This window comes from Aulonocara stuartgranti (genome assembly GCF_965226115.1).
Source record: "Aulonocara stuartgranti genome assembly, chromosome: 4".
In the NCBI taxonomy this organism is placed as follows: domain Eukaryota; kingdom Metazoa; phylum Chordata; class Actinopteri; order Cichliformes; family Cichlidae; genus Aulonocara; species Aulonocara stuartgranti.
Window position 1 is genome coordinate 27,667,827 of NC_138942.1, and position 13,367 is coordinate 27,681,193.

The 13,367-nt window shown below is 41.0% G+C and overlaps 1 protein-coding gene across 3 annotated transcripts in view; it reads right to left on the reverse strand.

The window, feature by feature from the left end:
- Positions 1-13,367, reverse strand: part of LOC309705290 (microtubule-associated serine/threonine-protein kinase 1-like) — a 54,431-nt gene that overhangs the window by 9,253 nt on the left and 31,811 nt on the right. For all 3 annotated transcript variants that reach the window (XM_082531011.1, XM_082531010.1, XM_082531012.1), the window contains 10 exons: positions 12,992-13,201; positions 9,710-9,811; positions 7,710-7,842; positions 7,177-7,244; positions 6,719-6,795; positions 6,389-6,597; positions 3,934-4,072; positions 2,074-2,206; positions 1,131-1,296; positions 898-999 (listed from right to left, as the gene is read on the reverse strand). In XM_082531011.1, the coding sequence (XP_082387137.1) occupies positions 898-999; positions 1,131-1,296; positions 2,074-2,206; positions 3,934-4,072; positions 6,389-6,597; positions 6,719-6,795; positions 7,177-7,244; positions 7,710-7,842; positions 9,710-9,811; positions 12,992-13,201 (1,339 nt within the window). The remainder of the gene's footprint in view (positions 1-897; positions 1,000-1,130; positions 1,297-2,073; positions 2,207-3,933; positions 4,073-6,388; positions 6,598-6,718; positions 6,796-7,176; positions 7,245-7,709; positions 7,843-9,709; positions 9,812-12,991; positions 13,202-13,367) is intronic.

Sequence of the window (13,367 nt, forward strand, 5' to 3'; positions counted from 1 at the left end):
CTGTTTTAAAATAGTGTCTCTAGTGGGCCAAGAAACACCATAACCAGCCTGAATTGTTGGTAAAAGGCAGGATGGGTACATGCTTTCATGCTGTTTATGCCAAATTCTGATCCCACCATCTCATTGTGCAGTAGAAATCGAGACTCATTACATCAGGCAACGTTTTTTCAAATCTTCTATTGTCCGGTTTCCTGTTCCAGTCATCAGTTTCCTGTTATTAAGCTGACATGAGTGACACCCGGTGTGGTCTTGGCTGCTGGTGGTTCGACATGTTGTCCATTCAGATATGCTTTTCTGTATATCTTGATTGTAAAAATTTGAGTTACCTTTTCCTTCCTATCAGCTCAAAACAGTCTGGCCATTCTCCTCTGACATCAGCAAGACATTTTCACCCAGAGAACTGCTGCTCATTGGATATTTTCTCTTTTTAGAGCATTTGCTGTAAACCATAGAGATGTTCAGTTTGCTCAGTTTGAACTTAAGCAGGTTACCTTAACCATGTCTATATGCCTAAATGCACTAAGTTGCTGCCATGTGATTGGCTGATTAGATGTTTTAAGTGGGAGTTGAACAGGTGTACCAAATGAAGTGGCTGGTGAGCCTACATCATTTCCACATGTAAGCATTACACCATACACTGGACTAAAGAGTGAATGAAAACTAGCAGAGAGGTCTGAGCGGAAAAATCAATTATTACCACAGCTGAGAGTAAACAAATATGGTTAGAATAGTGCAAAAATATTGGAACCATAAAATATCTGTGATGCATAAATCTGCGTCAAGTCTGATTCAAATTTAAATGAATGCACATAGAAAATAACTTCAGGTGGTGAGGAATCACTACACGATTTCATCTGAATCCTGGAGAAGCCAGAAGCTCTGCTGTAGGAGACTGACCTGTGCCCAATCGAACCAGCGGATTTGTCTGCAGAAGAGAGGAGATCAGGTGCTGGGCATCAACAGGAAGAGCCTCATCTCCTTCTGGCCACACTATGTTATCTACCAGAAACAAGCCGACAGAGAGAGAGAGAGATTATGGTGGATGGTACATGACTAACAGTTTGTTTTACTTATCAGCTGCGGTCGGTGTCCAATGATGCTATTTCTACTGAGATACTTTGATCTCTCACCTGTAATGACCTGTCCAAACAGCTCCTCTGGAGTGTCTCCAAAAAAAGGCACGCAGCCCACCAGGAACTCATACAGGATGATGCCCATCGCCCACCAGTCCACTGGCTTTCCATAACCCTGACGAAGAATAACCTCTGGGGCGATATACTCTGGAGTTCCGCACACCTTAAAGTAAAGCAGCAATCGGTCGTTTCTTAAATTTTATGACCTCCGATTTTTGTGAATTACTTGGGACCCACTCATCCTTACAGGCGTGTGCATTTTTGCTGCTAATAACATTTCTTTCACATCTAACTGAATCGTGTATTCATTATTTACAACCGTACAGTCGCTCCTACAGTCGTCACAGAGCGGGAAACACACAGCATGTGGGGAGCATGCATATTTATGCTTAGCCAAGCCATCACCTCAAAGATGCCAAGACAAGATGAAAGCCCCGGTGGGTGTTTTTTCATGTGCAGATGGGCATGCACTGAATCCTAACACATATGTGGTCGACGTGATGAATGCACATGAAATAATGAGGCTTAAATTCAAAGCGAGTGCTGAATAAAAGCCCTGGAAATATAAGCCTTTCCTGAAAGAGAAATTATTATAACCAAGGAAAGGCTGGTCTACTGTTGTGCCAACTGTGCCATATTTGTCAGATACACCTGCCACACAATGGAAATGTAGCATTCAAAGGAAATTTGATGGTGAAACTTTGCTTGGATCATACTGTAGTCTACACTTTAATGCTGATAAAATAAAACACACACACACACAGTTGTCCTGATGTGTACAGTACAATTAATTTAAATTGACTCACATTCGCTCGATACTTAGTTTTAATATAGCAGAGAGTTTTATTAATTTGTAAAATTCAGATGTTTTGTCAGACTTTATTTAAACAAATTAAGATCTGAGTAAATGGCTGTGTATCTGACTTCGCTTTGGTCATACCTGTTTATCCAAAAATTCTCGAGTATCCTTCTCTATGTGTCCTTCATACAAGTTGGTGGTCAGGCTCATCAGACCCATCTTCGACAGGCCAAAGTCAGTCAGTTTGATGTGGCCCATTGAGGTAATTAGGAGGCTGAGAACAGAAAGACAAAAGTTACATTTGAGCAGTCTAAACCTTATTTATACAGTGGGGCAAAAAAGTATTTAGTCAGCCACCGATTGTGCAAGTTCCCCCACTTAAAATGATGACAGAGGTCAGTAATTTGCACCAGAGGTACACTTCAACTGTGAGAGACAGAATGTGAAAAAAAAATCCATGAATTCACATGGTAGGATTTGTAAAGAATTGATTCGTAAATCAGGGTGGAAAATAAGTATTTGGTCACCTCAAACAAGGAAAATCTCTGGCTCTCACAGACCTGTAACGTCTTCTGTAAGAAGCTTTTCTGTCCCCCACTCGTTACCTGTATGAATGGCACCTGTTTGAACTCATCATCTGTATAAAAGACACCTGTCCACAGCCTCAAACAGTCAGACTCCAAACTCCGCCATGGCCAAGACCAAAGAGCTTTCGAAGGACACCAGGAAAAGTATTGTAGACCTGCACCAGACTGGGAAGAGTGAATCTACAATAGGCAAGCAGCTTGGTGTGAAAAAATCAACTGTGGGAGCAATCATCAGAAAATGGAAGACATACAAGACCACTGATAATCAACCTCGATCTGGGGCTCCACGCAAGATCTCATCCCGTGGGGTCAAAATGATCATGAGAACGGTGAGCAAAGATCCCAGAACCACACGGGGGGACCTGGTGAATGACCTGCAGAGAGCTGGGACCAAAGTAACAAAGGTCACCATCAGTAACACACTACAACGGCAGGGAATCAAATCCCGCAGTGCCAGACGTGTTCCGCTGCTGAAGCCAGTGCATGTCCAGGCCCATCTGAAGTTTGCCAGAGAGCACATGGATGATACAGCAGAGGATTGGGAGAATGTCATGTGGTCAGATGAAACCAAAGTAGAACTTTTTGGTATAAACTCAACTCGTCGTGTTTGGAGGACGAAGAATACTGAGTTGCATCCCAAGAACACCATACCTACTGTGAAGCATGGGGGTGGAAACATCATGCTATGGGGCTGTTTTTCTGCCAAGGGGACAGGACGACTGATCCGTGTTAAGGACAGAATGAATGGGGCCATGTATCGTGAGATTTTGAGCCAAAACCTCCTTCCATCAGTGAGAACTTTGAAGATGAAATGAGGCTGGGTCTTCCAATATGACAATGATCCACAACACACCGCCCGGGCAACAAAGGAGTGGCTCCGTAAGAAGCATTTGAAAGTCCTGGAGTGGCCTAGCCAGTCTCCAGACCTCAACCCCATAGAAAATCTGTGGCGGGAGTTGAAAGTCCGTGTTGCTCAGCGACAGCTCCAAAACATCACTGCTCTCGAGAAGATCTGCATGGAGGAATGGGCCAAAATACCAGCTACTGTGTGTGCAAACCTGGTAAAGACCTATAGTAAACGTTTGACCTCTGTTATTGCCAACAAAGGTTATGTTACAAAGTATTGAGTTGTATTTTTGTTATTGACCAAATACTTATTTTCCACCCTGATTTACGAATAAATTCTTTACAAATCCTACCATGTGGATTCATGGATTTTTTTTTTTTCACATTCTGTCTCTCACAGTTGAAGTGTACCTCTGGTGCAAATTACTGACCTCTGTCATCATTTTAGGTGGGGGAACTTGCACAATCGGTGGCTGACTAAATACTTTTTTGCCCCACTGTACATCTTAGCAAATAATTGGCGCTTGCTCTCTTTGCCCCTGTGTGACAGAAACTAGCTCCATCTTACTTGTCAGGTTTGAGGTCACGGTGCACAATGCCATAGTTGTGTAAGTACTCCAGCGCTAGGACTGTCTCTGCAAAGTACATGCGTGCCATTTCCACGGGCAGAGCCCCGATGTTCTTTAGCAGGGTGGCACAGTCCCCACCTGCCAACACAATTCAATATTTGATTAGTGTCCCGGGTACTCACCAGTTACAATGATTGGCTCCTGGTGGCTTTTGTGCTAGACTCCTATTTAGGCTGACAAGCACACATAGTAATGCTATATAGTTATTTAAAACTATGCTTCTTATTGTGATTGTTTGTATTGACAACATACAGGCACACAGGGAACCTACACTGGACCTCTGACCTCTTCTTCAAGGTCAAATAAGGTCAAACTTTCATAAGTTTGCTGCTGCCTTTGTATTGTATTGGGAACATTTAGGAAATGTTACAAAATATCATGTCACCTTTGACCTCTGACCTCACCGACCTACATTTCACATCTTCCTTTCTTTCAAGTTGACCCCAAAATGTGCTACATCTTTCTAAGAGCGTCTTGTTAAAGCCTTTTATCACTAATATTTAGTAATAATAATGACATTAGTTAAACAGAAGCATCAAACGAGTCTCCAATAGAGGATTATAAATAAATGAAATCCTTACTTCTTCAAAAAGCTCTCAGTGTCTATAACCCAATGAGACCTCTCAGGTCAGCAGGTGCTGATCCTTCACTTGTTCCCAGAATCAGATCTAAATCTGCTGAGAGCGCTTCAGTTACTCTGGTCCTATTATTTGGAACAAGCTGCCTGCTGACCTCAGATCAATTACTACTGTGTCTCAAAAACAGACTCAAAACCATTTCCACAAGCCTGCACATGATAACTGTGCCACTTTGGGAAGCACACTGAGTTTACATTTAAGGAAATGTGTCATGATATTCAGTTCAGTCAATATACGGTGGGATTTAGGTTATGGTGTATACAAACAGGAACATTTAGCTCACTAACCAGTTAACAGCTTAGAACAGCGGTCCCCAACCCCCAGGCCTCGGACCGGTACCGGTCCGTGAGTCGTTTGGTACCGGGCCGCGAGAGTTAAGGCTCAGGTGTGAAATGTATAGTTTTTATCGGTTTTCAGCGTTATTTTGTTATCGTTTACTCGGTTTTCCTGGGTCTTTTCACGTGTGTTATGAATAAATTTTCTTTTTTTCGGTACCAGTACTAGTTTTATTTTGTTGTATTTATCCGCGACACCTTAAAGGCCGGTCCGTGAAAATATTGTCGGGCATAAACCGGTCCGTGGCACAAAAAAGGTTGGGGACCGCTGGCTTAGAAAACATATGTGCTCCATAGCTGGATTAATGCTGATTAAGCATCCACAGTATTGTTCTTCTACTTTTCATCTTCCGTACGTTTTTTGTACGCTATCTTTTGGTCTACAGCCATCATTTTACCCTCAAAACGTAGCCATTGTTGCCCTCTTTCATTCAATGTTATTATTATTGTAATAGATGGTATGGTTCTTTCATAAATGTCACCAATGCACAGCCTCCTACATCAAACTCTTCCATAGAAGAGTAGAGTTGGCTCCCAAAATTTGTCTAAAAGTCAGAAGTACAGGCTGTCTTTACACTGTTACCACGTCCATATAATAAACTCCACAGGCATGAAAACTGAGAATTGTGTAGACTCGACATTGCTGCCGCTCACGGTGAAGGAATTCTGTCAATACAACTTGTAGTTTTGTCTTTGGAAGCATTTGTTTGAGAGTCACTTTTCTGTTCTGGTGCCACTGGCTGGAGTCACTATAGCAGCCAGGCTCACACCTGCATCCTTAAATGAGCTCTGTCTGTCACTCTGCCAAGATTAATCTTAAAAACTTCTGTTTTAACTGCTGCTGTGTCAACAGCGTTTGCTCTACAGCTATCATTTTACCCTCAAAATGTAGCCATTGTTGTTCTCTTTCCAACAGCGTGTCTTCTGAAGCTCAGAGATGTAAACTTTTTAAACTGTGTGGATCCAAATAGAGGGATCGCATTTCAGTCATTCAGTGATTAAAAGAATATGAACTTTTAATATTACTTCAGATGCTTTCTGACTCTAAATTTTCTTTTGTAATTACTTAGCTTTTTCTAATTTATATTTTAAACATGTTCAGCTACTTTTCAACTTCTTATTCTGTGTGAACGTCAGTTTTCAACCGTTCTACACTTTTGTTTTCACGTGACAAATTCTGCATTTTTCATCTCATTCAACATTTTTAACTTAACATTCAGCAATTATTTCATTTCAGCTCAAAACATTCAGCTAGCAGCATTCACACAGCAGTTTCTTCAGAAAATGCATTTTCTAGTTTTAAATACTATAATGTAAAATGTTGCTAAAATATTAGCTAGACAGACTGTAAACTTGTCTGAGTAAAACGACTGTCACTGATTGGGTTACTTTTTGTTTTGCACATGTAGACCTGTCCTCACCTTCTACGTACTCCATGACCATGCAGAGGTGCCGACGTGTTTCAAAGGAGCAGAACATGGAGACGACAAAGGGATTCTCTGCAAAGGTGAGAATGTCTCTTTCTACGAAGGCCTGCTGGATTTGGTTCCTCAGTATCAGGTTCTGCTTGTTAATCTTCTTCATGGCAAATCGCTGCCGTGTCTCCAGATGCCGCACCAGGTAAACAGCGCTGGTTCACATGCAGACACAGCCAGAGAGGCATGCAGTTTGACCATTTTATTTTCACTGGCTATAGAGATGCTTGTAAAGGGAAAAAAAGCACATATGTGAGGGAGAAAAGCTCTGCTCACCCATATGCTCCGTTACTTATCAGCTTGATGGTCTGGAAGTCTGCTTCTCCTGGTGGTTTCATTGCTCTCATCTTACCCTGTGGATCAAAGATCACAATGCAAAGATTAAATATCATCCAGTGGGAGGATAGAAAGCACGTTCTATATCATTTTTGTCACCTGTTAAATTAGTCTTTGCATTTATATTGTCTGCACAGATAAGCAGAACCTGCTCCAGGCATTTCCTATGTCCTCCTTCCTGTTTTTTATTATAGTTTTTTGTCTGCTTATCCTAATTTGGAGGCCATGTGATTCAAGGAAGGGGTGGATCTGGGTTCAACAGCCTCAGTGCAAATGAGCTAATTGAATGGACACAAGCCTGTTTGCCAAGTCATCAGCAGATGAAAACATTTTCAACAACCTTTCAGCCACGTTCAGCCAGCAGAAACGACCAGACTGGGGAACATTTTGGATCTCACCTCTGTGGAGTCATCTGTTTCAGGTGTCACTGGTCCCTCGCTGTCATAACTTTCCAAGTAAACCATATCTGATGACAAACACATGTTTGATCAAAAAAATCTGGTAGTCATTTTATTTTCTAATAAGGAGACTGTTTTGCTTTCCTTTATTTATGTCATATAAAAGGGCTCTTATTGAGCTTATAATAAACATGCCAGTAGTTATGCAAGCTCAGATTACAGACTGGTATATGTGAGACTCCAGAAGTGCCACACATCTGTTATTTAAACCTTCTGTTTATGAGAAAGAGCCAATACCAAGAAAGCTGGCTTAATGCAGTGGTTCCCAAACTGTGGGACAGGCCTCACTGGAGACAAGCTAAAATGTCTTGTATCAGGCATCATATGATATGAGTGGCTACAGCAAGGCCCAGCATGATATAAATAAGAATAATTTGGAATTGTGATAAAACTAAGGATAAAACTATAAATTCATAAATGTCCATAATAGGCCCTGTTTAAACCTGTTAATTGTTTAAAGTTCCTCTACCCACCTTCAATCGGGTCTCGAGTAAGCCCCAGCTGGCCAATGATGTAACGAGGGATATCTGTTTTCATCAGATGACCCTCTTTGGCGTGGTCCTCAGCTGCCTCCAGCAGATGGTAAAACTCCTCGGGGTTAAACTCCTGCAGAGAACAACAATAAAACCTGAGTAGCTGATGTCATCAGGTATAAAGTTTTGGAGCTCATCCAATAATTATTCAATCAGCTACATTAAATTAGAGTGATTTGTGGTGATTTAATTTTCCTTTGAGTTATCCTGGCATTTGGTTGTGAATTTAATAAAATATCCAAGTCATTTCATGAATGACTGCCTCTGGATCAGCCCAGGATTTGTTTTTGTAGTCTGTGCTGCTACTGAGGAACTGATGGTGGTGGTCAGAACGGGGCAGGGAAAAGAAGCATCAGCTCGTCTTCCTTGCAAAAGTTAATACCACGTGTCACATTTGAGAATCTGCTGTGCATAAACAGAGAAGATCAATATGATGCCAATTCACAACAAACAGTAGTTTCAAAGTGCTTTAGGTTGTGTAGTGGCCATTAGGTGTGACTTGTAGGTGGTGGGGGTAGGGGAGGGGGTGTGAAGGAAAAGAAAAGCAGGGGCGCCTCCAGAATTTTTTATTATAGAGGGCGCCATATGGGGGCCGGTAAAAATATTTTTGTGGCACACTAAAAACAGAATTTCCACTTTTATTAAGCTGTTGTCAAATATAGGTTACTTGAAAAATCTGGCAAATAAGAGTGAAAGAAAAAAATTCGAAGCCTAGTTAATTTCATGGCATTGAAGCCGATGTCACTGAAAATAGGTTCATATGAAAACCAGATAAGATTTTGAAATTCACATTAATCTGTTTTAATTAATTCATTGACTGGAAGTTCTAATCATCGCTTTAATGATTCTCAGCTGAGAATCTTTAAAGAAAAGACAAAAAAGAAGAGCTGACAAACAAGAAATGCGGCAAAACTATGGGAGAAAAAAGAGAAAGAAAAAGTTCATGACAAGCTGTAGTGGCATAGAAATGCATTGTGAGTAAAAAAGAGGGAGTTTAGTGCTCTGTAGCGTAAGCCTGTAGCAAAACCACTAATATCACCTAATCTTGCTTTAACTACAAGTCTTATCAAAAAGTTATGAGTCTTAAAAGCAGAGAGGATGTGTTTGTCTCCTGAACTTAAACTGGGAGCTGGTTCCTGAGGAGAGGTGCCTTACAGCGGAAGAATCTGCCTCCCATTCCACAAAGCACACACGCTCTAAAATATGATCACTCGGGACTTTGCATGTGAAGAGAAGGATTTTAAATTCGGCTTATTTTTACAGTTATGATTTCAGATAAACTAGTTTGACGTAAAGAATAATTTAATTTTCAATTAGGCGTGCTCGCCAGGAGAGACTGGAACAAGCCCAATGAATCAATTCTCCACGTCACCGTCTGAGCTGTCTCTCACAATCAAGAACCACGTCAGCTTGGCATGACTCATGCAGGGATGCACAACTGATATCCTGTTACGAAACACCAAGTCACAGCAGGCTCCATAGACAAAAACCATATCACACACACACACACACACACACACACACACACACAGACATCCTTCAACTTTAAACGACAACGTGGTCACGGTATGTTTGAGGCAGGCTGGAAGGCAGCCGAGCAGCAGGGGGCTACTGCCTGGTATTAGCCGTACTCTGGGAAGGCAAATTTAATCTAAATGCAAATGTCTCTGCCATCCAGACAGACTGGACCAAGTCTTAGACTGGTTTGCTTGTTTTCATTTCACATTCCTGCTGTGTATAAAATCAGACTGTTAAAATGCTCATAAGGGGCTACAAATATGTTTTTGCGCTGATGATTGCTTTTTAAAAATAAAGCAATTTGCCTCGAGTCACAGGAGCTGTGAGAAGTTCTGTGATGAATCATGGGGCTGGAGGAGGATTGTGATCATCGCAGCAGTCGATGGGTGGGTAAATACTGATAAGTGTGAGTGTGATCCTACCAGACACTCCAAAAGCCTTGCAGGTCTGGCGATGATGATCAGAAGCTTTTTCACCAACTCCGTGACAAAGATTACCTCGGAGCTCTCCGAGCGCTCAAATGCCTGACGTACAGACACACAGAGAGGCAGAAAGACAGATATGCATCAGCATTTTTAACATTTGCAAAAAGTGACATCTGACAACAATAAAACATGCACACAAGACAGAGAAAATCTGTCAGTCAAAAGACAGACGGAGGCACGAAGGTACATAATCAAAAAGCTGATCCAATCAAACCTAATCCAGGCAACCCAGGGTAATCACAGCAATCTAATCAAGCTGTAAAGATGGGCTCTATGAAATTCGCAGATACCTGTTATCTTCTCTGGCAAATCACATGCACAATTAGCCTCCAATTTGGCTCTCGCCAAAGGCTTTGTGTGTTTGAATCTAATTAAAAAGACCTGAGGTGAATCACTTAATCACAAATCTTGCAAAGCTTCGCATATCCCCATCACCTGTACCTGATCTGCTCATGATCTGTTTTATTGATGTTTACTCACAAAGCGTATCTACAAATTAATCTTTATGCAGTTCATCTGCTTCACCTTTCTCTCCTGCTCACTATTTGAATACTTTTGTTGAAAAAAAGGCATTCTATGGAAAAAGAAACTGTTTAATACAAATATAAATGAAAAAAGTCTAATTTTTATATTTTTATTTAATTTCATAGAAATGGCTGTTTTCAGGCTTGCATTCTTTCTAATGAACAGCAGGGGGCAACTAATCTGGCTGCAGAAAGGAAGTCCACTAGCATAGAAATATACGAGGAAAGGAACTTGCAGCTCATTTGATTTAATGACCTCAGTAAACATCATCCTGTAGAGTTCGTGGTTTTGGTCCCTAGTTTCGAGTCATATTAAGCACAGCATGTAGTTTCTTTTGTAAATTTGAGACCTCTTTAATGTCTAGAAGAACAATAAAGCAGGCTTTGCTTTAGTGCAGATGTACCTTATGTCTTATGTCCCATATCAGAGCGCATTCTCTTGATTTACAGTCATATATGACCTGCACACTTTCCATATGGCAACAGTGAAACTGCTCTGCTTGAGGATTTAAAATACAGACTGTTCAAACACTTGGGTGACATCACAGTGCCTCTTTTATGAGGAGTCTCCACTATGTTCAGCACTCAGTCTGTTACTTGGTGTGGCATGTTATTTGGTACATCACACTGGGTTTGGCAACCATTTTAGCTGGAAACAGCTGCCTGTTGTGGCTAAGAATCAGGTTGATGAAGGCCAAATAAGAGAAACTTAAAGGAGCTCAGTTGTGAGCCACACAATTCATGGATATATTCGAAGAAGTGGATACGGCACCACCGCTCAGCCTTTCTCCAAAATGTCCCCATTGGTCACTCTTTGATATTGCTCTTTACAAAAGCTCACCCAGGTGTTTGATGATTGTGACAGGAATGATGGATCCGACCACACAGTTCACATGTTTTACACTTTACATTCGTAAATCTTACTGGGGTGTGATGCTAATCAGTAATCTTGCTAATCTGTTTCCTCTAGGAAAAAAACACATGGAAGCTGCATGTTTGCTTGTAATTGATAGGGTGATACCCGTATATGCAGTGATGGGAATAACGGCGTTTTTTCAGTATCGAGTAATCCAACTGATTACTATTCCTATCGTTACAACGCCGTTACAGTTACTATTTTTCAACAAACAGACGGTTGAAGCTGTGTTCAGCTTACTGCATCTTATATCAGTTGCATGGAAGTAACTGTGAGTAATCTGGACGCTACAGCTTTAAGCAGCTGCGCGCGCTCCCGCAGACGGTAATCACGATCACTGTCTAGCACAACACCTGGAGCTAAGGGGGCAAAACAATCGCATGAGCGCTGCTGTTTGACCGAGGAAGAATAAAGTAGTCGTGGTAAGCCAATCACATGACCACTTCAAGATGACAAAGTAACAAGGAGTGATACACCTGCTGCTGTCAGACCTGCAGGTATCAGGCTGTGATTTTCTCCTTTATAGTGGACAGGAATTATTTTTTTGGAGTGGCACAAATAAAATTGTGTGGCATCTTATTGAATGCAGAACAGCTGATTGTTCTGTAAATAGTTTGAAATGGTTATTTAAAAAATCAAGGTAAAAGGTAAATGGCTGCAAATAACTTGTTGTTTGCAAAACTTGTGCATATGATTTTAAAATTGACAATTTATATTTGCATTTAAAGTTGTGAAATGTGATTCATTAAACATGTTTGTGGTTGTTACAGTAAAAATATACTTTTTCTACTGATTTTATGTTTTTTGTCTGATTTGAGATCAGTTGTGTTAATACAGTATGTCAAAATGAAAACATAACTGTAAATTCAGACACGTGAGGTTGTGCTGAAAAGGATGATACCAAACAAGGCAAAGTAAATAGTTTTTAAAGGTAAAATGTGGAGGGAAAATCAAAAGTAGTTAAAAATGGGCAATTATACCCTGGACCCCAGAGGTTTTTTTAAGTAATGCAATAGTTACTTTTCAAGTAATTAATTACTTTTAGAATATTGTAACTCAGTTACTAACTCAATTACTTTTTTGATGAAGTAACTAGTAACTATAATTAATTACTTTTTCAAAGTAACTTGCCCAATACTGCATATATGCAAGCATCATCTTCAGTTCTAAGCAGTCTAGATTCAGTTTACCATACAGTACATCTCTAAGTCTCTGTCCCCCCCTTGATTTCTCTATGATGTTCACCATTACTGACCACTCTCAGAGAACAGCACTGGTATTTTTTTCCTCTATAAAGTCATTTTAAATGTACCGTCATCCACACGATCCCAAAAAAGCTACTGGCTGTCACCTTTGAATCTGTTCCTATTTATGACAAAGCCACTGTACTAAGAATACAACACATGCTTTATATAATAGATAAAAGATGCTAAAATTCAGTGGAGCTGGGGTAAACTGTGCCTTAAACCTTTTCCAGTGAAGAGGAGCAGTTAAGTTGTCTGGTTGCAAAAAGAAGTCCCATTGAGTAAAGAAAATGGGCCTTAGTAAATACTTTCTTGATGAATTTGTGGTCTTAATCTCCAACTTCAAGTCTTATTAAATCCAGCATGATGTTCATTTTGTAAATTATGGTCCTATTTAGTAGGAAATGATTTAGTGTGTGGCTACAATGTGACTGGCAAGTTGCTACTTATGAGTGCGCAGCGTTCCTCGGTTTCTCGGTCAAACCCAGGGACGTCCAGTTTCAAAAAAACAAGATGGCGATTGCCAAAAACTCACATCATGAAGCAGCTTTTCCAGATTCTCCTGTAGCTCGAAGAAGTACACAGAGGTGATGAGGCCTTCGCGAGCTTTGGCCAGGCAGTCTCTGGCCAGCTCTGCTATCTGATGGTGGATGAAGCTGAGGACTCCATCGGCCAGCGGAAGAACACTTTCAGGCAAGTAAGCCTGGATGAACTCAGCCAGCCTCCCCTCCATCTGAGCCGTGGCCTGGTGGGGGACAAGGTGGCGTAAGAAGACAGCAGAGGAGATTAGGTTTAGGAAAAGATTTATTTTCTTAGCTTGGTCGGATTTATGCGAGAGAAAGTTCAGGAAGCCGTTTCATTTGCGATTCAGACAGCGTGGCTCTGCTGATTTAGTCAGACTTCAGCACAAT